At 40.4% G+C, this 25124-nt stretch overlaps 1 protein-coding gene across 2 annotated transcripts in view; it reads left to right on the forward strand.

Moving 5' to 3' along the window:
* The first annotated feature begins 226 nt into the window (after positions 1-226).
* The window catches only part of GRID2 (glutamate ionotropic receptor delta type subunit 2), a 637449-nt gene continuing 612551 nt past the window's right edge, over positions 227-25124 (forward strand). For both annotated transcript variants that reach the window (XM_065736492.1, XM_065736493.1), the window contains exon 1: positions 227-338. In XM_065736492.1, coding sequence (XP_065592564.1) covers positions 251-338 — 88 coding nt within the window. In that variant the 5' untranslated portion in view covers positions 227-250. The remainder of the gene's footprint in view (positions 339-25124) is intronic.

The following is a 25124-nucleotide window of genomic DNA, read 5'->3' on the forward strand; positions in this document are numbered from 1 at the left end:
TTGCTGCCGGCTCTCCCAGCAACTCTGCTGCCCGGGAGTCCTCCGAAGTGACGCGGGCTCTCGCCGAGGGGAGAGGCGCCCGGAGCCCCCCCGCTCGCCCCTCGCCCAGCCGCAGCCGCACGCTTGCCAGCGGGATTTACGCGTTCCTTCGGCACCTCAAACTCTTGGGTTTCCTGCGCCGCGCCATCCTCCGCGGTGCCATCGTTTCGCCGAGAGAGCCGCCGTCACAAAGCCTGGAGCTCCGCCGGAGATGGAAGTTTTCTCCCTCATCTTGGTTGTGTCCGTCTGTTGGACTCGAACCTGGAAGGCGGCGATTGCAGATTCAATCATTCATATCGGTAAGGGGATGCTGCGTCTGCCGGTGCCGCTGGACACTTTTTCAGCTCTCCTTTGCAACCTCCTCGCTGTTGGCAGGCTTCCCCCTCCCCGCAGCCCCCGCTCTCTTTCATCCCTCTCTCGCTGGCTGTGTGTTGTTCGCTCTACTCCCGTAATTGCTTCCCGCAAGGATCTCGAGCGTCCTCCTTTCCCCCTAGCGCTATGAGGGACGCTTTCTTTCCCGCGGGGTACGTGCGTGCTTCAGACCTTGCGCTTCCACGCGGTTGCCGCTCGGAGGTCCGAGGCTCGGGGACACTTCCTCGCTGCCGCCAGCCCCTCACCCTGCCTCCCAGGGCAAACCTCAAGTCCCCCTCCTCTCTAACTGCATCTAAGTGAAGCCCCCACCCCCCCTCGGCGGAACAGGTGGTTTGGCAACGTGAGTGCTTCCCCTCCGCGGGCAGCCGGCCGCAGGGGCGGGTGGAGGGGGAGCTCCGGCCCCGCTCCCCCTCTTCGATACTCCAGGCGCCTCCCGCGGCCGCGCCGGGAAGGATGCTCGGTTCCCTCTACGCAGGGGGAGGGCGGCTGGCGGCGGGGCGATCGCGATGCTCGGCACCGCCCGCACCTTCAGCTGGGGAGGGGGCACCGGGCTTCACCCGCCGCCGCTACCCGGGCGGGTGTCCCCTCCGCCGGCTCGGCCCCGGGGAACGCGCGGCCCTCCTCAGAGCGGCGGTCAATGTCCGCAGCGGGCCGCTTCCCCTACCTTCCCCCCTCCCCCAACCCCCGCGGTGGTCCGGGGGGCGGCCGCCCGCCCATCTGCATGCTCTGCACGCAGGCGGTGCCGGAGCGCGGACGGGCGCAGCGCTGCCCTGAGGAAGGGGCATCTCGGGCTCGGGGTGGGGTGGGGGGGTCCCGTGGGCGGCGTCTCCCCGCTGCCGGGGGTGGCTTTATAAACATGTCTGCCGGTAGGGCTCCGTGGGAACGGCGTGAGGGCAGCCCGGCCGGAGCTTTCTGTAGGACTCCGGTTTCTGCGCCGACCCCTCCCTCCTTCCCTCCCGTTCCCGAGCCCTCGGGCGACCGCTTCCCTGAGGTGCCGCAACTTTATAGGGGTCAGTCCTCTTTGCTGAGTGCGGCTCGAGCGGCGAATATCGCACGGGGGAGGCAGCGCTTGGTGCCCTCCTTTTAAAGGGAGAAGGACTTCTTTTAAACATTTCATTCTCCCGGCTGTAAACTGTCAAAGCGACACTAGGAGACGGTCTGCCTTATAATTTCTTACTTGGGAGCTTGCAACGGAGTGATCGCATTTTAGGATACGGGGGAAATCTCGGCTGAGTAGCAGATAGGGAGTTTCTCGGAGATTTCTTGCCCCGACCCCCGGCTGAGGGAGCGCTGGATTCTGCAGCAGCAAAGGGTGTGAGGGAGAGGAGAAGGAAGCGACAGCTTTTCTCTTTTCACGTTAATGGCATTTTGGTTTGTCTCTCTTATTATATACTGAGAATGCAACACATTTTACCGCTTGCTTTTTTTTTTTTTTTTTTTTTTTTTAATAATGCCATTAGCGGTTAGATGCATCAGCACAGTAAATCCTTGCTGGAAGAAAAAAATACCCGAGTAGTTGCTTCTCACACAATTAATTTGCCTTGAGAGACAATTAGTACGGTTGACAAGGGGATTAGCTCCTTTTATAGACTGGTTTATGTTGCCATGAAAATGGCAAATTCATATGGGTTGCACGGAGCTTTAAATCTACTAAAATGAATATATTGCGAAGAAATGACCTGAGTGTAGAATTGTGCCAACAGTTAGTGCGCAGACATCTGAACACTCCAACTAGCACAGTATCCTGTGCTGAGTGACCTGAGTGTTCTGACCCTTTCTGTTATCTTCCGCTTGTGCTGAGTGAGCTTAGGTATAAAATATTTAGAGATAAATAATGAACTGTATTTATCCAAATGAGTTATGAAAAGGATCAGCAGAGGACTCTGTGAACAAATTACCCACAGAAGGACTCATAAAGCCAAAGAAGAAAACAAAATGCTCAGTCCAGGCGAAAAGAAATACTACCAGAGGCAATACTGATGCCTTAGGCAACAGGCAAAGCAGAAGTGTTGTCATTCCCTAATTCTACAGTGTTAGTAAATGCTAGAGGAAAATATTTTCCTATGTATGGGAAGGGGACACAGTCCTAAGAGATACCTCGGTGCTGTGCGTATCCTCTCTCTGGTGGCACTGATGGTACTTTTTCAGTGTAGAGCATTAACTCTCTTGGCTGCCTGCGTTAATGGGAAAGGGATGTTTGCTGTATCAAAGTATGTAACAATTCAGCTGTCCCTGAGAGAGTAATGGAAGGTGTTGGAATCAGTGGGCAGGGATTAAAGAATTGGTGATGGCAGTGGGAGGGGAATGGTGCCTGGTACTCACCTATGAGCCACGCTTTCTCACATTCCTGTCCTCGGAATTGATGTTAAGCTGCCGCTTTTGATCATTAAGTGCAGGTCTGTGCTTGTGTAAATGTGCACATGTAAAAATAAGCAATTTTCTGTATCGTAATTTGAACCTGGGCTGGGCTGCTCGTAGTCTGTTTCTGCTGCCCTGGTCTTATAAATGGGAGCTGGCAGTTCAGAATGACCACACTGAGCACCGTTTTGAAAATGCTGAAATGAATCAAATCCCCTGCAATTTTCCTCACCTGTGTATGGAAAAGCAAGAGGCAGGCTTACCATGTCAGAGCTGTGTGATTCTGTCTTGTGTTGCTTCCCTGAGCCCATGCATTGATTGAGTAATTTCATCAGCCCCACATTACTTGATTGCTTAGAAGTTTCCTAATGATCTGTATGCTGTAGGAAGAATGTGACTGCCGTGAGTGGAATGGCAATGATTTTGTGTTTTATGAGGCTATTCAAAAACTCGCTCTGATTTATGTAGCTGGAAAGCTCCAAAGTCTTTGAGATTAGCCACGCTGCCTGGTATTTTCTTCATACATCAGTCGTCCCACACTCCTCACTCCCTAAACAGGAGTTGAGAACCCTGCTTTAATTAAGCAGGGATTAGGTGGCATTCCCTGTCAACTGCACAATTTGTGTATGCTCTGTGTTTTCTACAGTTGATGGTCTTATGCTTTTATATTTTGTATTTTGTACTCGTTCTCATTTTTCCCCTTGGCTTGTTTGTAGTAATGTATTTGTATGTGCATACGGCTTACCTACTGTGCATACACAGTAACATGTGTGCAAACATGTATTAGATGCAGCAAAATCACCTTAGGCAGTGGTTAGATACTGCAGGTGCAAAAGTTTTTACTGAAAAGAAAGTAATTTAAAGATTAATTCAGTACAGTGCTGTGCTGCAGTTGTTTAGATACCCTGATTATTGTGGGTTGTTTCCTTATATTCATCAGTGGCTTCAGCCGTGGGCACTCAGCTGCATACTACCCTTAGCTTTTTGGTTTCAAATGTTAAAATCAAACATATACAAATGCAGTATATGTTTGCATACATATTTACATAGTATTTAATGCATATTTGTATTACTTGCACTTTTTTAAATTCTTCCAAGAGAAAAAATTAGGTCTGCTCTTCCCTTCCCATCAGTTTGCAAAACTAGTGGGGCCAGGAAAGCTACGTTTCTTGCGTTAGGCAAACTGGACATTGCTAAGTCCTGGGCTGTTTTGTACTCTGAAGCTCTTCAGTACTGCAGATAGTAGACTTGAAAGATGGAGTTTAATACTTATTGAGGTGGTAATGCAGTAGAAAAATATAAAAAAGTGTATTTGTAAGAGAAAGGAATTTGGTTTGCTTGGTGGTATTCACATCCACGTTTTGTCGTCTTAGCTGCTGTAGTGCAGTGTGCTTGGCTTGTTTTGTTCTTTTCATGGGTAATAGGAATTTAATTTGATGTGTTGTTGATAAAACTTTGTTGGAAGGTATGTGCTGTATGTCACTGTCCTCGTGTGTTTTTTGTAAAGCATAAGGACAAGCAAGTAGAATGGATTTACTGAAAAAATAAATCCCAAATCTGTAGGTGCCTCTAGTGCCTGCAATACCCACGGATGAGTGTCTAGCTCTATTTTTCCTGTTGTAGAATGTATCAAGGTTACTTGTTTACTTAAAACCTACCTACAGCCAAAGACCCTAAGTGTAGTGTGCTGTGGCTTAGCAGCCAATAGAGTTGGTTAGCAGCGATGTTCTGTGGCATACTCAGTGTTTCTATATATGTGCACTATTTCTTAAAGTCTCACCCAGAGCTTACATTTTTGCTAGTACTTCAATCCCTGGAATGTGTTATAGTGACAGTTACTCTGCTGCTAGAGGGGGATAATTTTCCACGCTTTGGACTATGGCTTGCTGTCCTCCAAAGGCCTGTTTGCCAATAGGTGTCACTGCTTTCTGGAGTGTTTCTTAGTGATCATCAGGGCCTGATCCAGAGTCTGTCATGTTCCAGGTGAGTCGTTTTGTCACTTCAGAAGATTTTAAACTGATCCTGTGGATTGCTGACTACGCCAGGCGGCTCCCTTTCATGTTCTTAAATAACTCTTACCATTATTTCAACTTCTTTGTCCTTATATAAAGACGAGGAGGGGGAAAAAAAAACCAGCCATCCAATTTCAAGTGACTTCCTAACAAATGCCTGACATAGCAATCACTGTGGCTGCTGCTGCTGCTGTGTGCTTTCAGATGACTACTTATGGATGCACAGAGCCTTTATTCTCACAGTGCCATCTTTGAAAAAACACACTGGAGAAAAATCTTTTAAGACTGTGACTACATAAACCTACCAACTAAGGTTCATTTAACTTAATGAACAAAGGCATTAAGTATGGTTCTTTTCCACTCCCAGGCCCTGTAAAGCAAGTGGTATTGGCAGGAGATGACTTTTGTAAGCCATTAGGTTACTCCCTAGATATAGACTTGAACTTACATCACTTTCTTCCATTTGATATATAGCTATCTATAATCTGCCATGACAGTCTGTTTTCTGCTGAAATTTATTGGAGGCTTTTGCCTTTTGAGGTTTCTATTTTTACTCTTTGTCACTGCTGCTCCACTGCTTGATCTTTCAGCAGGCCAGCAATAGTTTTAAAAATGATTTGTGCAAAAGAGTAGTTCTATAGGGCTATCAATTTCTAATTAATTTTCCTAATTAACTGAATTACGTATTAAAGTATGACAAAACTCTTGTTATCTGCCTACCCTCCAAACATGCTTTGTGTTCTATGCCTTCAATGCTCATAAAACTTACTGGACGTAGCCAAATACTGTTTCTGTTTGGACTGAGGTGATTAGTAGGAGGAGAAAACAATATTTATAAAATGGCTTATATTTTGAGAAAATATCAGAAAATAAGACAAAATGGAAATAATGTTATGTAAATATGTATTACAATACATTGTAGCCTGTTATTGAAAATTATTGACTTTGAGTGGTATGCTGGTGATGTAAATTAGGGTATCTATCTGCATCTATGAACTCAGGTGTCACCTTCATTTTTACTTTAATTAATTTGAAATCCAGAAGGAAAAAAAAATGTCTACTCTGGTGAAATTGGAAGAAAACTTGGATTTTAGAGGTGCTTATGCCAACCTTGCTGAAACCTGGGAAGCTCTGCACCTCTCCAACCCATCAGCGCTGCAGTCCAGGTCATGTCTCCCCTCGTGCTGATGCTCACCTCTGACAGCCCTACATATCCTCGTTTATTTGTGCTGTCTGTGAATGCCAAGAAGAGAGCACGGAAACCACAGCCCAGCACTAAAAGCATGACACTCCGTTGGCCAGCAATCCTATTGTAACAGCTGGAAACTGGGAATGCAAGCTGAAGTTTTTCTGGAGCATTTTGCCCCCTAGGCTGACTGTGTAGCAGCTAGCTTCCTGCTGGGCTCCTGGGATGCAAGTGCTATCCGTTTCCTTTTGTGATATTACTCTGTCTTCCTATACCATGAATGATAATCATTAGGTACCATTTTCCTGATAAGTGAAGACACTGGCCTGGAACTGGCCTTCTTCTAAGAGCTGTAGGAAATGTTATATGAAACTCTGGACTCTGCCTTCCTGTGCAAAGCCCAGTTTCTTCCCCAGAACTTATTGTCTTGGGCAAAGCAAATTGCCCCTTCAGTGCTGACAGACTATTGGAGAAGGTGCAATACTGATCTGCCGGCGCGTGATACTTGGCACTGAGTATGTGCTAAATGTGTGCTAAGTGTTATTTTGTTGTCCCTCAGCGTTCTTCCCATGAGTGTCAGAGGACTGTTCCCTCTGTTAGTCATCATTGTAGGTATCGGGCTTTGTTTTCTGGTTATTGTTTACCTATTGTTTACCGAATGATTGCATGAGAGGTGGAGGAGCAAGGGAGAGATTTTCTTGTGCCCACAGCCACTGTAATTAATGTTTATGTGATCTGGAGATTTATTTGGAGATTTGGAGAGTTATTACTGATCTTAATAACATGGAGGACACTGGCTGAATTGAAGGTTAGCAGATGAAATGTACTGGATTTGGATGACAGTTGTGAAACTTGGCAAAGGAGAGGGCTCAGAATTGCATGGTGTAATTCTGCAGGGTTCAAAATTTACATCCTGCTTTCAGTGATAATATACTTAATTCGGCAAAGGAAGTGTTTGGTATTCTGTATTGTACTGCGGTGTACTTCAGCTGGAGAGTCTTGTTCCAGCTTTGATCTGGGTAATTACATCAGCTCAAAGAAAACATAATCTATGAGCTCTAAGTGTTGCATTAAAAAATAAAAAGAAAAAAAAGCAAAAAAAAATTGATGCTTAATGAGAAAGGCTAAAATAGTTACTGGAGTACTTTTGGGCAGTATTCAGCTTAGAGTGGAAGACTTGGTGCAGAGATGAATACTGTATTTTTTGGTCAGCTTTTTGTAAACTGATGGATATTCCATTTATATGTGCAGGGTTAGATTTAAAGTAGGTTCCCATTGCATAGATTAGTTTTGAAATGACATGGAAGTAGGGTGGAAAAAAGATGAAAGGGAAAAGTTTTGTGAAAGTTATGCTGGGTTTATATGACAAGCTATGCTCAGGAGGAAATAGTAAAGGAAGCTGAGTAAAAATGCAAGGAGCAGAAGAAAATAAGATATCAAAGGCAAGAGACACTAGTTCTCTGTTCCTGTTTTTCCAGGAGCTGTGTAATATTCCTGTAAGTGCTATGCTAAATGGAAAAGTTCTGAACCAGAAAGGGGAAAATGTGAAGACATAGAATTTAAATGAAGACTTATATGTGTGTTTTAACCTATTAGATAACACTCTGTGCTGAAATGCTAATTATTCCTAATTGTTATATTTGCTTTACCCATGAATAAAATATCACATATCTAATAAAATATGCAGTGAAAATCACTATAAAATTCCTCTTGGAGCCTTTCATGCAAATTTAAAGGATTTAATCTCTTATTTCTTCATTGCTTTTTAAATCATTAACTTTCTATAATCAGTTGGATTGCTAAGGCCAATATCCAGTGAACCTAACAATAATTGCTTGTTTTGCAGAACAATTTTTTGTTAGTCCATCCGTATCCTTCTCAGAGGCTTAAATCAAGTTGGTGATTTCATTATAATAATTCACTTGCAATAAATCAAAATCAAATAGCACCACTCTGATGCTGGGAAAAGTAGCTCTGGATGAGAGCTGCAGGGAGAGCAGAGGATGACACGTCAGCAGACCTGAATGTTGGCCTGGATTTGCTGTGCCTTTTTTTGCTGTTATACAGATATAATACTGCACACTGTTGCACATCCATGTGGAACAGAGGGATGAGAATGTGCACAAGGCAGGCTTTCCTGCTTTGACATTCCAGTTCTCAAATACTGGGCTCAGGACCCAGTTTTGATGACAGAAGGTAACTTGATTTGTTTTTAAAGTTCTTAGTCTGACTGGATGGCTGTAGAGCTTTGCCTCGCGAGCCACTGAAGCTTTTCGATGATTACAAAAACATAGAATCATAGAATGGCTCGGGTTGGAAGGGACCTCAAGGATCATCAGGTTCCAACCCTTCTACCACAGGCAAGGTTGCCAGCTGCCAGAACAAGTACTAGATCAGAATGACCAGGGCCCCATCCAACCTGGCCTTGAACACCTCCAGGGATGGTGCATCCACAGCTTTTCAGGACAACCTGCTCCAGCACCTCACCACTCTCTCAGGGATAAAGATGATGGTTGTCTTTCTCAGTGAGGAGATACTATTGCAGAGTTTACTAACTGACTGAAATTGTTACTGAAAGTTGCATGGCAGTACAGCCTGGGTTGAAAGTGCACAGCAGAGAGATTTGCGGACAAAACTATTAAGCAAGGACATTTGTTGTTGCCTGCTCTTTGTCTTGTTGCATGCTTTATAGTGCTCACCCTAAATGTCTGAGAACCTTTTAAAGCCATTTTATGTACCGGGTAGTTGTTAAAGGGAAACAGAGGGTAGAAAAGATCCATTTATTACTCAGCAAAGCCAGTGTAGAGTACTGGAGTACGGGCTGTATTAAATGGCAAACAAAAGGCACCAGTACCAGACCTATTAAAACATGTAGTCTTTTCACTACTTTTATTCATTTCTTATATTCTGTGCTCATGGCAGACAGATGTGACAGTAGCTGTGTTCTGTACTCTTGAATGCATAGATTGCTCTAAAAGTAACGCCTCCTATTTATTTCCATGGAAATGACAACAGATACAAAGAGCACAAAAACACTGTTTGATAGAGCAAGTTATCAGCTATGAAATATTATTTTTCATCACAGTCACCACCAATAACTGCATTTTTTTGCCAGTGATGAATTAGAGCCTGCATGCTGTGCTTGTAAAAATATGCACCAATGGAGGTGACCCACTGTCACCACTGCTGAAATGCACCAGCCACTGTCTCAGTGTGCTCACATTCACTGTTTTTGGTCTCCATAAATGTTTGGCAAGCATTGATGAATGTCAGAGTGCGATTTCTTCCTCATGGAGGGATTCTATGATACACCTTTGCTTCGTATTTACATTCATGTCAGATGTGATTTTGTCAGACTGCCTCTGTGCTGCCATGTCACAAAGCAACAAAATGTAATGGAAAGTTGGTGGGAAAGTTTAGCCTTTATTTCCATACCAACAGCCATATCTGATGCCACAGGCCATCATAATAAATCAGAAGGCATAGATTTTGGGGAAGCCTTCCTGTCTAATTTGTTTTGTTTTGTTTTATTTTGTTTTCTTTTTAAGCAAATGAGTTTAAATATGCCGTAACAAAAGTATCCGTTTTTGGTCAGACAAATATGCTTTTCTTTTCTTAATTCCACTTCTTTGATCTATTTTGAGTCATACACTCCCCCCCCCTGCCCCCGCTATTCAGTCCTTTTTCAACTCTTTCCTTTGTGACCCTGTAGAACCAAACGCTATTGCACTATACCGACAAGTGGACTTCCTGTAAACACACTCCTCAGGTGCTATTTCCACTCTACAGTTTTATAGCTAGCAATGGGGAAATGTATTCATGTATGTACATACAATGTTTAAATAAGTGTTTTTTCAGTCATTAGAGGAGTTATTCTTTAAATTAGGATGAAATGAGTTTCTAACTAATAAGTGACATTGCAGAAATTTGGAAGGTTTTTCACTTGTAGGCAGGAAGTTGTTTATGTGAATATAAATTATGCAGTGGCATCCCACTGCGTGAGAAGCTGTACAAATGTGGAACAAAAAGTTGGTCTGTCAGAAGATTTCAAGATGAAGTGAAAGAGGAGGGAGACTTGGATCTCGGCAAGCCAGACAGTTCCTACACCAGGAAACAAAGTTGCACATCTTTTGGTATGTTTTGAGAGACAAATTCATTCATTCATGCTTTTGAACAATCACCGTGTGTACACAGGAGTGAACGTACATCAGTATGTCTTCAGGGATGTACTGACAGGATAAATACGGTGTGGCTGATGGCAGTACTTTCCTGGTTTATCACACAGGGTAACAAAGGTTACAGTGGTGTGAGTTAAGGTAATTGACAGGAAATGAAGGCTAGCAATGCTTGTGTAATCAGTACCTGCAACGCTTTATTGCCAGTAAAACTGGTTAAATTGGCAAAATAGAGCAGTCATTATCTTATCAGCCGCCAACATTTTACTCTGTCTTTTAGTAATGCAGGAACTTATTCATACTTATTGCATATGCATTCCCTTTGTGTCTTCTTTTGTTTGGACAAAATATTCCACAATACAGTTTTAGAAGACGTCAAGGTAGAAGGAAAGTTCCTTTTGCAGAAGTTGGAGAAATGCGTTGCAAAGCACCCTAGTCTGTTTAAAAGAGCAATTTAAATAAAATCTATGGTTCTGAGAGCACCTGCATCTTCATTAGTTAGCCACAGGAAATTTCAAGAAAGCTATCAAAGTTGAAGCAACCTAGATAACTGATTCTGTGACTCCTTGGGGTAACTTTTCTGTGACGGAATTGTATTGCAGTACAACGTGCGGGTGTGTGAGAAACACATATCTTCTTGGAAACATTCTCTTGCTTTTGCTTGTAATAGAAACAAACAAATAAACAAACAAAAACCTCCTGTATCCTGTTTGAAATATTGACTACTTCAAATAAAATGGCTAAGGGGAGTGGGTAGGAGGGAAGTGTAGCCTGTGTGTATGAGCTAGGAGGGATGATGCCTTAGAGACAGCATCACCCCTGTGTCTACCTTCAAAGAGAGGAGGATTTGGCAAGTAAAGGACAGAATGAATGCATCTTCAGGAACCAAAGCATTCTTGTGACTTTTCTCTGCAGCAGACAAGCTCTGAGAACAGGGGTAGCGTGGGAAAGGTGATGCCTTCTCTGAGGGAGCTTTGGAAGGGGATGTTTTGGAAGTGGTTAGCAGTGAAAGCTGGTTGAGCAGTAAAGGAGTGCAGGAAGAATTTGGAGCCTCAGCAATAGCCTAGGTTAATTTTAAAGGGGTGTCAGGTAGTGTTGCATTTATATGACCTTGTTTTGAAGCCGATCTTGAAAAATTAGAGACAAACCATATAAAGGAGGTGTATGTGTGTATAAGGAAATTTGGGAAATCCAGAGGTGTGAGGCACTGGGCTGGCCCAAATATTACTGAGAAGACAAATAATATAATATTGTGTGATATAATACAAAGGATGCTTTGAGAACAATATACATGGAAGATAATACAGAGTTTAAAGGAAACTAAATTATAGATTAGGATGTGTGGTTGTTTCTCCGTGTCCAGACTCCATAATTTCATTGTATTTGATACGTGTGGTACATTTTTTTTCCTTTAGCTGATAATTGCAGCTGGTTAATTTACAGAAAAATTAGATCCATTTTATCTTCATTTTGTCTTGTACTATTGTACACAGATATAAACAACAAGTGCTGAAGTGCCATCTTCTTTTTCAGCTCCCAGGATAATTCAGGGCGTATTGTACCTTCCTGTGCCTTGGCATTATCCCTCTGATTAAATAATCTTCCTCTGTGCAGCAGTTTTTTGCTGCTCCATACTGTGCCTGCATGAAAGCTGAGTGTTTGTGACTGGTGAGTGGGAGGAATGGATGCACGCAGCCACAGCTTCTGCTCCATTGGCTTTTGACCTAATTTAGGAAGGAAAAGGAAAATAATGCATCATGCTTCTAGATTCAAAGCCTGCAGTGTCTTTCATGGAGAGAGAGAGAGAGAGGACTAGATTTCTCCTTCTTTCCTGAATAGCATTCATATTTTGTCTTAAAATTTAGATCTCTAATCAATGAAGGTCCAGAGTGGTGAGCAGATCTACTTCCATGCTTATCTGGTTGCATGTGTCTTCATTTGATCTGTTGAGGTCAAAGCCTGATTTTCTTTCAACATAAGCCTTGATTAGCCCAGCTACAAAGCAACAGAGGGATAGCCACTGACCTGCATTTCCTTTAAATGAGGCACAGCAAGGCTTGGGGATAATAGGTTTTTAGATGTACTTCTCTTCAAGATCAATGATCTCTGATAATGGAAGTGAATGATGTATGGAAGGAGGTAAATACCTCCTTGGGGAAAGGTAAATAATGATAGTACTTAGAAACTTTTATTGCTGAAAATAATCTTCTGCAGGATTTAGGAGTAAAAAATGCTGTTCATTAAAGTACTGTGGTGTTTTGTTTTTTTTTTAAGTACTTTTTTTTTTTTTAAGAGATGCCATTTTCCCCATTTTTTTTGTAAGACTGCCAAATGTCCCCAAAGCTAGAATTAATTGGGTCTTTGTGTTGTGTTAAGTAAGGAATGCAACTGTTTTCAGAAAATACAAAGTTTATAGACTCCCATCCAGAAAGACTAAAGGAAGATAGAGGCTAACTTTGTATGTACATAAACAAGATCCTTGCATCATTTTGCAGCAATAGCTGGGAGTAATAAAAAGAATATTGAGATTGTTGGTGTCTGTGCTTTGGATGTGTTAAACTCATTGCTATAGTTCCCATTCTTTCATTCCGCTAAATCCTCCCTTTAGAACAAGCAGAAGTTCTTTTCTTTCCCTTTCACCTTGATGAATCTTGCAATGAATAAGCAGATATTTTTTACCTAGGAGTAACAGGTGTTTGATTTTTGAAGCACTTCAGAAGTGCCATGGAGAGGTATTTTGGAATTTTTTTTGTCATGGTTTTAGCAATTCAAGAGAGGTTGCCAGTTGTGATTAATTCCACAAGTTCCCCTGGACCAATTTGTATTCTAATATATTTTATCATTCCTAATACTACTATTTCAAAGACCTCTCCACACGATAGAAGGAAGACAGTGGACAGCAGCAGCTGTAGTTGTAAGCTTTGAAATGACTCTTTTATTGAGGGGTTTGTGAAGTATGTCTTGGAGCTGTTGCATTAAAATTCTGAAGTGTTAACTTATATGTAATAATGCTGTGACAAAGTGCTACTACCATCTGCTAGTGACGATCAGTACTACTTAAAAATCTCCATATTTCCCAGAAAGAGCAGAGGAGTCACAGTGTGAAGAAAGTCTAACTAACTCTAAATTAGTATTTAGTTCAAGGAGCTTCAAACTTTGTGGGAACCACTGCCTACTGATATTCTGAGTAGCTCAGTCAGCTCACATAAAGGAGTAAATATTTGTGGTATATGAAAATAGCGATGTCTATTTCTATTGCAGCTGAATCCCTTCTAATTACAACCACTTCTCATTTACATCACAGTAACAATTCAGTGGTAACTACACATACAGTTTGTAAAGTGAAATAAAAAGGGAGTGTGCTCACCCTGTGTACTTAGAAAGATTTATTGATGAGCCTTTCCTTATCATTTAGTTCTCATGGACTAAGAAACAGTCTCTTGCTTAGTATTCCTATGTGAATTTGAACACCACTTAACCACTCAAGCCTGTTCTGTACGTGAATGTCAGTCTACACTTAGAGAGTGATCTGTCATTTGAAATGTTCTTAGTATCAGCATGTATTAATTCCCAGACTTTTCTCAACCGGACATGCAGAAATAAATGAAATTCTAGTAAAATCAGTTTGAAGGTATTCTGAAAGTCAGTGTAACCTGTTAAAAATGATTTGTGCAACAGTATTAAGGTTGCTTTACTCATATTAATGAGGGGCTAAGTCATACTTGATATTTAAGTATGGGAATAAGAAGAAAAATCTAGTAATGACAGACTGTGTATAGTTGTTGATCTTCTAGTTCAGGAAGGACTTTGGAGATCGATGTGAAAAGGTCTATTTTATAAAAATTCTAGCTGAGAAGAAAAGGGAAAATGAGGCTACAAATAAGTATTTTTTTATTTTCTCTTCCATACCTTTAAAAGGTTTCTCCAGGTTTTATTTAGTCTAGTCTGGCATGGAATATAGCTAATACTTTTCACTAGATCAGCAGAGAAGTAGATAGTCCCCCTCATATGCCCTTAGTGTATATATTGTGGTCACTATTACCTGCTGTAGTACAGGCCACGTGTGAGTATGCACATGCCTATTGGTGCAATGGCTATGTGGTCCACTTAGTCAAGACGTGCTAAGATTGATTTCTCTCAATAACATACCAGCTCTTGCCCTTTATTCCTTTATTCTTTTTATTTACTCATTTTCCTTGCTGAAATATGACTAAACTTTTTGTGAAGTCAGAGCTGTTTCTCTTGTTACTGTAAGTGTGAAGATCTTGAGCAATTTCAGTCTGCCCCCAGTAACTCACACTGCTTTCCAGGTTTTCGTGTGGAAGGATTGATCATCTATGAAGCTACTTGCTTAAGCTGCTGTAGAGCTAGGCTAAGTGAAAGATTTCTGAGCTGTCTGTGGCTCAATCCAAGCAACTGTGCTGTATTGTACTATCAGTAAGAGTTATTTCACTTTATTCCATTTGAGAGAGGGAGTATAGAGAGGCACCTTCTGTTGTGATAGAAAATGTTTACCTGAGGCATGGTGGATGGAACTTTGTCTTATCTTAAGGGTATTTTTGTTGATTTTTGTTTGCTTATTTCTTTTCTCTTCTTTTTTTGTTGTTGTTTACCCTGGAAGGCTTTTGTTTCATTTCATATCTGATATATAAATAATAAAGCAAGAGCGATTGGATTTTTCTACTCATTTCAGTAAAGAATAGGCTGATGAAATAGAATTGGCCAGCTCACAGTCACCAGTCAGTAAACTTCCCTTTACAAGTGAGCTTCATATATTATGACTGGGTGCTGAGTAACCTGTATCACATCTGCCATGGAGCTGTTTCTGGTAACTAAGCCAGCTCATAGTTTTGTTTCAGATTGTTCATACTGTGGAGCAGGTGTAATGTTACCATCCTTACATACCTTTTCACCAGGTAAACTTGGACATGGGCCTGGCCACCTTGACCCTCCTGCTCCTGCTTTGTGCCTACCTTTCTCATTTCTAAAATCTTATTTCATCCCATCCCCATCACATGCCAAGTTAGCCCTTATTCTTATACAACAGAGGCCACTTCCAGAGAAGAGTATAAACTTTATGTGCAAAGCAGCGGTTTCTTGTGCTTGTGAAATGTCAGAGGACAAAGCCAAGCAAGAGGAAAGTTTTCTGCTGATTGGCAGATACTTACCACAAGCAGTTGTTTGTCTCGGGCCAGTTCCTCCAGAGTGAGTTTGATACCTACAATGACATTTATCATCAGAGTACTCGTATTGCAAGCAATATCCTTGGGCTTTCTGGAGGTCCAGACCTATAAGATAACGTGAATGCGATTGCAGTGTAAGTATTTATGTTGGGATCTGGCATAATGGCAGCAAGGAAGGGGAGAAGTTTCCGGGGCATCAGCTTTTCAGGCAACAGCTGTTGCTGAAACTTATAGCTAAACTACAAGAAATGTACCATGTTCCCTGTTGCTATTCATCTAACAGCATTGCTTAGTGTTCATGTTGTGTTAATAGCACAGTCCCACCTGAGATCACAGCCCTGTTTTATGCGCTGCATATGTAGCAAAAAGCAGTCTGTGGTGAAGTTCCTGTAATCTTGCTGTCTTGTTGTTTCTTGTCAACTTCATTTACTTGGTTTTATGCCCCAGGACAATGCTCTTGTATTCATGTTTCCAGAAAGGCGAGAGAAAGCTTCAGTAATAGTTTTAGCCTGAAACGATGTGGGGAAATGTTTCTACTTCTATTACCTCTTATTTTCCCCATCTGTGCTGACAGATTATATTTATTAACACAACATAATTTTTGGATCCAGAATCAAAATCTTCTTAAAATTGCTTATTTATCAGTCTGTTCCTCATAAAATAGAATTTTTACATTCTTGCTGGTGTCATTTCTACACTATGGCATCAGTTTGGGTCCTAGGGCTAATTTGCCTGGGCACAGTACCAAACTTACTATTCCTTAGTCTGCTGTTCCATATACTGTATTCATATTCAGCTGCTTTTATACACAGCAAAAGTGAAGATCGGAGAAGTTGGTTGTTTTTTTTTTTGTTTTTTTTTTTCTAACCTATAATCATAAATTGTTCAGCCAAGTTTATGCGGTGACAAAACACATTTTGCATGCATTTGCTTTCATCTTCATGTCATGCAAAACAATGTTTTTTCCTTCACCTGCTGACCATTGAGGCATCTGACTGAATGCAGCTTTGAAATCTTCTCAAACGTAATTTTTTTTTCCCTATTCTGCCAAGGTCTGAAAACATATCATCATCTTATCTCACCTGCTGAGAACCCAGACATCATGTTCATTTGAACATGTTGCTGAATCCAGATGGAACTTTATTCCTGTATTATTTCTTTTTAGGTAATAGCTCCTGGTAGATCAGTCATAAGGATAAAGACCACTGCCTTACTCCTTTTTCTTATTTCTAGTGGGAATGTGACAAAGGGACAATATTCTTGAAGCAGATGCTGGCTACTGCATTTTCAAGTGAAGCATTTAATTCACAGCTCACCTTATTTTCAATATCCCTGGGGTTTGTTGTTCGGCCACTAGCTGTCTGATAGACATTATTGTGTGGACATTAGGGGGGAAAATGGATTTCCATGTGACACATTGCTGGAGCTATTTAAAAGGAAAAATAAACAAATAAAGAGGCTTTAACTCCATTCTTACAGATGATAACCTTACAGTAAGCATCATGTCCCCTGTTGCAAAACAGTTGGCGAAATTCCTGTGTACCATTAGGCCTTAAACCCGTTTTTCACTTTTTCAAACTTCTCCTAACGTGAATTCTGAAGTCAGTATGAATCATGCCATTGGCTTTATTGAACTTCAGATCACATCTTCTGTGTTTATCTGATTCCATCTTGTCCTTTTATACTTCCCCTTTCCCTCCCATCTACGACTTCCTTGATTTTTTTATTTTTTTTCCCCCAAGTCATTAGTAGCTGGCAGTACTCATAAGCAGCCTCTCGAAATGCATGTGGAGTATTCAAGAGTGTGTCATTCAGAGAGAGAGCTTAGGGAAATTTTCACACCTGCAGATTTAAACATAGGTGAAGATTTCACTAAGACGTTATTCCAGTGATAGTTGTAGCCTGTTGTATCGCTTTCAGTATTATTGCCCCAGGATGTGAAAACCTGATTTGGTATTTATTTTCAGTGGGCTTAATGTCCTTCTTAAGCACTGATGGCTGTTAACATCCAAAGACAGACAGGCTAGAGCACTGGTCTCCACAGATGTCTGTCCTGGGCAACTCTTGTGTATTTTCTTCTCTATGCTGAATTCATTTGAGTCAGAGTGCATATTTCCACTGACAGAAATAGACAAAAAATGATTTTATAGTCGAGGAATAAAACTTGAATATATGAAAGGTGCATTCAATTTTGGATTTTCTTCTAACCTTAAGGAAGACACACAATGATTGAAGAAGCTGCCAAAATGAAACTGACAGAGTTTCTTATGCATTAGAGTTGCTGAGGTGATATGTTACCTCTCAGCCTTTGTCTTGTCTTGTTGAACTTCAGTTTTTCCATGTGGATAGTTATATCCTTTCATTGAATACACTCTGCCTTGTCTGCTGAGTTTGCAAGCTCTTTAGGTTATACTCTATCTTGTGCTGTGTGGTATGTGCGTGGCACATTGCAATGACACTATGCTTCAGCTGAGAGCTTTGAAGTTTTCTGTACAACTGTTAGTTGTAAAAATGGTTATTTTTGCATCATTGACTAGAACAAGCTATTCTGTTTCAGGAATGAAAAATTTGGAGGCAAGCAACTAGCATATTCTATGATATGCTTCCAAGAAGATTTTGAGAGTGATGGAGCAGGACTGTTCACTCACATACTGGAGGGTGAAAAGTGCTAGAGTGCTGCTGTTACGAGCATAAACATGAGCTTTGCATGCAAGTTAAAAATATAAATATACATAGTTATGAAAGCAATCAGCTTCTAGCTTGTATGAAGTTGGCTACAACGTTTTCAAATGATACTATAAACACATTTCCACAGTAACATGGGACTACCTCTTTTTTTACGAGTTCTAATTGGAATTGCAGGCTAACTTGCACTGTCTCGAGGAATTGCTCCACTTTGCATTTTCAGCACAGATTTCAATAAAAATCTGGAATACCCAATTTAAAGATGTAAAATTGAAAACTGTAGATTACTTATTGAATTACCAGACAAGTTTTGTTTGGTTGGCTGTTTTTCCTCTGATATCTATTGTGATTCCATCAAATAGCAGGGTAATTAAAATGGTCATATATTCTGCAGTGCGAAGATCAATCAAGTGAAAATATTGAGATATTTAATATATGTAACAGTAGTTAACACTGTATTTTTGAAGGATTGGTGACACAATGTTGTAGTACACCCTTTAAAACATACACAATGTTCAAAATGGTCTTAGAATCAGGGGAGTTTCAAAGTAATACATATGTAGAAGTAGTCCCCAGTGGACAGTATAAGTTGTCCGCATGGTCTTTGCTTATGTTCATCTTTCAGATATTTTGTGGGTAAATCAGTTCCAAGTCACTGGGTGGCATAAGCATAAAAATAATATTAAATAAATAATAATAATGAAAGAGGTAAGCCGTGTTGTCTGAGTGGAGATGAGCAGATTTATTATTTTTCCATTGAGTGTGCTGTATCCCTTAATCAGCTTTATGTTTCTAGTCATTCAGATAATGTCCACTGTCAAATTCTTAAGAATATCCTGCTTTGTGCCTGCAGTTTCTATGGCTGCAGACTCATCCACTCATCTGGCTGTCCTTATGTGCATGTGTCCATCTCTCCTGGTCTGTCTGTGGCAGTCAACTCTGCTTAACTTTCCTTATTGCATATATAGATGCATTGTGCAGGTATATGACATACCAGTACAAAGGATATCATATAGGTGTTCCTCATCCTCATGAAGATGTCTGCACTCTGAAGTCCATGGGTTTACAGCACGGTATAATTAAAGTATTCAAAAGGATTAAGCATGAATTAGCTTTCAAAAGTTTGTGTACTTCACAGTTTATTTTGAAGTAATTCATAGTCTTCTTTTGGAAGTCCTTTTAAAAGAAGAAATATTTTAATGGTATTTCATATTAGGGCAAAGAGTGTAACTGTAGATTTTTTTTAGAGTTACCCAACTATTATAAGTCTTAAATGTTACACATGAATTCACATTCTAGGAATATTTGGATTGTTTATTATGCTAGATGGATTAATCAGATCCTGTTTAAAATACTAATAGAAAGAAATGTCAGCACTCAGTGTAATATTTTATCTTTAGGAATATCTTCTGAACAAGCAAGTTCAGATTAGCAGCACTCTTTAGAAGCAAAGAACAACGTTGTAGTTAAAGCACTTGACATGCACTCGAGATTCCAGTGTTTGGTTTTTTTTGGACCTTTCCACAATTCTTTTGAGATACTGGGGCAAGTTACTTTGTCTTATTATTTGAGTAACAGTAGCTCTGTTTATATCTTTTGATCATAAGGAAACATGGAAAAGTTGGGGCATCCAAGCAGGATTTTGAGCTTCAACGAAACAAACAATATTCCCTTTCTTGAGAATTTCTGCATTGCTTTAAGACAAACTGAGAATATTCTGTTCTGTCTGGATGCCATGATCTGTAATATGTAACAAACGTGCCATTGCCAGATCTTGACAAGGTGATGACAGCATATAGATAAAAATGATTTAATGTGGTAGTGGGAATACTTCCTAGACTGTTCATACACATATTTACTTACACAGTCACAAGTAAGTGCATACTTCTACTATTTTTTCCCCCAACAATATTCAGAGATTTACTTACACCACTATTGAAAATGAAATATTGCTTCCATTTCAACAGAAAATTTTTGTAGACATTGATATGGATAATTTGCCAGTTTCTGGTTGAAAGTGTATTGCAGAACCGTGGCTGACTCTCATATTAATGTCAGAAGTGATGAGAATGATAAATAAGAAAAACAAACAAACAAAAAAACCCCCAAACCAATAACACTGTACATTGCTGTTTACTCTCTAGAAAAGAAAAGATATATATTAAATTGGTGGGTACTGGGTCTTTTGATGGCTTAATGACAGTTGCTTATGCTGTGCTGTTTAAAAGCGCGGTTTAAAAATCTCTTGACTGAGATTTGGATACTTCGGCTATATGTTGTCCAAATTGGAGACATTAAGACTGGTTGCTATAGAGGGTGAATAATTTTTTCTGGCTACTAACATTCATCTTCCTGCATAGCAAGTATTTTTCCTTCTGTTCCAATATGCATATGCAGCTCAATTCATCTATGCTTTGTTCTGGGCGCGTTTGCATAATCCTACAGTGTTTTCTGATAGACTGTGGAATTATATTGTCTTATAATTTTCCTCTTCCCTTGTTCATCATTTGTAACTATATAGAACAATTAATATGAGGGAAAAAGTTTAGTGTGTTGATTATTCTTTAAAACTGCATATTAAAAATAGGATGGTCATCCATAAATTCTGTTTATCAGTCAAAGATTGTTTAACTGGTTAAGTGGTATCATTAACAGATAACATGGTCTTATGCGTGAATCACAGAATTGCAGGAGTTGGAAAAGATCTCCAGAGATCATTGACTCCAGCTCCCCTGCTTAAAGCTGTTATCCTACAATAGAATAGGTAGACATTGAGCCAATTCTTGGATATCTCCATAGAAGGAGGCTCCACAACCTCTGCGGTCAACCTGTTCCAGTCACTTTATCATAAAGATGTTCTTCCATATATGTTGTGATATTGCCAGGTAACAGCCTTAACCAATGGTTGAGCACCAGGTGAGAAGGAGTGGCTAACCCAGGGAGCTCAGGTGCAAACAATGTACTTGAGTGACAGGAAGGGGTGAAGCCTGGATCCACCCCTCCTCATCCTCATTTAGCGGTTAGCAGTGAAGGGAGCAGTTTTTCTTTGGAGGCTGGTGTTATGCTTCTTAACCTGTGACTGGTTGTCAGAAGAGGTGAGCTAGTTTTTCTTCTTTGTTGCTCGCTATTGCCCCATAGTGCTTATATCTTATTTGAAGGTACTGTCATCATCTTTTTTTTTGGTGTATGTTATGTTAGTATGAAGCTACCTATGTATAAGTTCAAGGATGTTATTCTTTGTTCTGTTGCTATGTGCCATTGGGAAGAGCCTGGTCTCGTCCTTTTGCCTCCCACATGTCTTTATGTATTTATATCTAAATCAAATCCCCTCTCACGTTTTCATTTCCCCAGGCGGGATAGACTCAGGTTACGTAGCCATTTCTCATACGGGTGGCGCTGCAGGACTGTTATAATCTTTGTGGCCCTTCTCTGGACTCTTTCTAGGAGATCCCTGTCTTTTTTTGAACTGGGGAGCCTAGAACTAGACTTAGTAGTCTAAACGAGGCTACACTGGGGCTGAGTAGAAGGGGAAGATCATCTCCCTCAAACTGCTGGCCACGCTTTTTTTAACACACCCCAGAGTACGATTGACCTTCTTGGCTAACAGGGCACGCTGCTGGCTCATGGCCAGCCTCTTGTCCACCAGGGCTTCCAGGTCTTTTTACACTGAGCTCAACTCCAGTAAGTCACACCCTTAATCTGTTTGTAAATAGTGTTTTTCTCTGTACTGTTTTGGCTTTCGTAATGTTTTGTTGATGTTCTCCTATGAGATCTAGTGCCAAGTTCAGTTCTGTAGGAAGGAAATAATTAGGTTACTGCACCACAACTGTTATTAAAACTTCCTGTAAGATGCTTGTGACTTTGACCACTGAGTTTGTTCCAAATGGGAAGATATAGTTTTTTGCTGTGTAAAAAAATAAAAATAAAAAATATGAGAAATATGTACCCTGAACTTAGAATAGAAAGCAAACGAGTGTCCTAGATGACATTAGCCTATTTATTTTCACATTTTAAACCACTCAGGAATTATACTGCAAAGTTGTTAGATTAGCCAGTCAGAGTAGTGTCGGAGGATGATAAATTTTAGCCATTAGCACATTAGCAATGTGAAAAAGAGAAAGAAACTCTTCTATTAATGGGGCTGATGGACCAGTCAAAGTAGCTTGAAACTTATTAGGCGGTGTACTTCCATCAACACGTATGTCTGTAGCAATTGAAAAAAACATTTAAGGATTTGGAGACTTCAGAGTATGATTCAGGCACTTGCTTTCAGTAAGGCATTTGTTTTTATGATAACTGCTGTGCGTAGAAACATTTCTTAGAATGCTACAGAGAACTACTCTGCAGTTTCCTATTCTCTAATATTATTTTGCAGCTATCTGATGTCTGCAAAAGTCAAGGATTTTAATGTTATGGACAGAGAAAAGACAAACACAGCTTGTGGAATGGTTTGCTTGATTTAGTGTGTTTTATCATATGTGAGGTTGATGTGGCAAATATACAATAAATGCATGATAACATTACACACTCAATTCATCTTTTGAAGTCACAAATGTAATCGCATTCATAGCAGTGACTGTTGCTTGTCATAGGTCCTGGGTTATTTGCTGTCAAATGCAAGCAAAAATTGTCTTTTTCAGCACCCAGTTCAGGCTTTATAACCTCTTGACTTTCTTCAGCTTGCTTGATCAATTTCTCCTCAAAGTAATTTGGTGATACTTACTGTTGTTTTCTAGCAGGAATATTTTTTCCCCATCTGGTAAATGATGATTTCTAAAAGGTTCTTCAGCAGCAAAAACAAAGGAAAGCCATAAGGGTTGTAGTTGTTTGTTCCCTGCTCTGTAAAGGCCTTTGTAAAATACTGAATTCTTTTTAATCCCGGGTGCTGTTCATGCTGCTGCCTTTGCATGCTGTTGGTGTTTTCGAAGGAGAACTGTTTCTCTTGGAGTAAATGGTTGTTAAGGACAGAGAGAGCCGGTTAACTCAATGTGCTTTTAGACCAGAGAAAGCATATAGTTTCTTCATAAATTCTTTGCTCCTTTAATTCCTCTGGGGGCAAAGGACTTGAGGTAAATTTCTAGATAGTCATTTGAATCTTGGACTTCTTTAAATTAAATTAAACTCTTCATGAGAATTTCATAAATGCTTCTGTAAAGAAATGGTTTCAGTGAATACAGTTCCTGGTAAAAATAAGAGACAAGAAATCAACTGAAATATAAATTGTATTAATTTCATTGTTTAAAAAGTAGTAACCGAAGATTTTTTACCCCCCTAAAAATACAATAGAAAAGGGAAGAAAAGGACTTAGCTTAAGTTACCCTGTGGATAGGGTTTATAACAATCTGATGTAGTGAAGATGTCCATGCCCATAGCAGAGGGGTTGGAACTAAATGATCTTTGAGGTCTCTTCTAACCCAAAGTGTTCTCGAGTTCTAGGATTTTGATTCTCATACTGGTTTTGGAGTAGACTGTGTCATGCATGTGTACGCAGGATACTTCTGAGAGAATGTTTGCTAACATGCAAACTGAACTTGATGCAATTATCAACTTAAACAAGAAGCCAAGTAATTTAAATACAAGCGTGTATATATTTTGCTAAAAAGGATGATTTTCTGTGCTCGCATTACTTTTGTTTTTGAAGTGCAGACTGCTTTTAGGTGCATTGCATGTGTCATGAGTTGGTGAACTAGTTGAGAACTAAGCAAACAAGTTATGCTGGATTTTACAATCCTATTTATATAGGAAATTAAATGCCTATAGTATAGGGAGATGATTGATTTTCAGTCAGCAAGGCTCTATTTTGATTTAATAAAATTGTGTTGTTTCTGTACAGGTGTGTTTGCTTCCAGTTCAGAAACGAACTCTACCTGAAAGGCAAAAAAGTAGGATGAAGCTGTTTTATTTTTCTGTGCCACATTTTCATTTTCTTTTCTTTTGTATATCAGTAATTCCTGGCATAGGAAAATGTTGGAAATGGGGTATGGAAGAAGGAAACAAGGCAGACAATTTCAAATTGCTTTTTCAGGATTTTGCTGCTCAGAATTGTTTGAGTTTCTGCCTGTCTAAATTGATAATTCATGGGCTTTGAGTTTTAGCAAGCAGTTGGTGTAAATGAAGCTTCAGAGAATTGATGTTAACTTTCGCACCTGTCACACTGATAGCTTGTCCTACAAATGTGACCACCTTCCAGAGGACTATCCAACATTGTTGGTAACAGCTTTCCAGAGACTTGGAATTGTCTGACTTGGAAAAGTCACTGGAAACATATGCTGGATCTCACCTGCACTCCAAAGTGTGGGAACTGAAAGGCTCTGAGTGACTTGTCACACCACGTTTAATGTGTTTGAGACTTGGGCTGGTGGCTTCCCCAGTGATAAAACAAGGACGCTTTCTGGTTCTGGACAGCTAATAACCTGTAATTTACAAATACAGACCAAAGGGCAACATATTTCTGAACCTCCTGTCTTGATCAGCATCCTCTCAGTGCTGCAGAAAGTAGGTTTTTCTAGTGACAGGAGGACACTAGACTAGTGACTGCTGGGGTGGGCACCTCTGGTCCAGGGGTCAACCTTCTCTTTTCATCCCAAAGGGTTAGAAAAGCAAACTCATATTTCCAGCTTTTCTCAGTATAGCAAGGGGCAGCTCATTTGAGAGTCAACATTTTAACTTGTCCTCTTTGAAGACTTGAGGTTTCAGGGTTGCTGAATTTGGGCCTCGTTCAAGGCCCATTCAGGAACGCATGCTTGAACACTGACAGGGTTCAAGACCAGAGATAAATGCATGGCCAAAACTGTTTGATTCTCCCTTTTTTGTTGTGTTGAATGTATATCTGGGTGACACCTTGAACCAAATGTAATGAAAACTTCAATATTTCTAAGCCTTCCATCTCTTTATGTAGAGTTTTGTTATCCCCACTGGAGCGTTATAGAAGTTGCTACTTGGGATGTTTTTGTGAACCAAGGGCTGGCTACATGTAATCAACTAACAAGTAAGGAAATCAAACACTTATTATAGTGTTTGTTTGATGCTCCAGGGCTCTCAATAGATTAGGAAGTATAAAGCATATCACTTTCCCGCATGCCATATTGATTTATACTGAACCAGGGTAATGCAT

The sequence above is a fragment of the Cyrtonyx montezumae genome, unplaced genomic scaffold, assembly GCF_038088225.1.
Source record: "Cyrtonyx montezumae isolate F1298 unplaced genomic scaffold, pur_monq_1.0 scaffold_2, whole genome shotgun sequence".
NCBI classification, from domain to species: domain Eukaryota; kingdom Metazoa; phylum Chordata; class Aves; order Galliformes; family Odontophoridae; genus Cyrtonyx; species Cyrtonyx montezumae.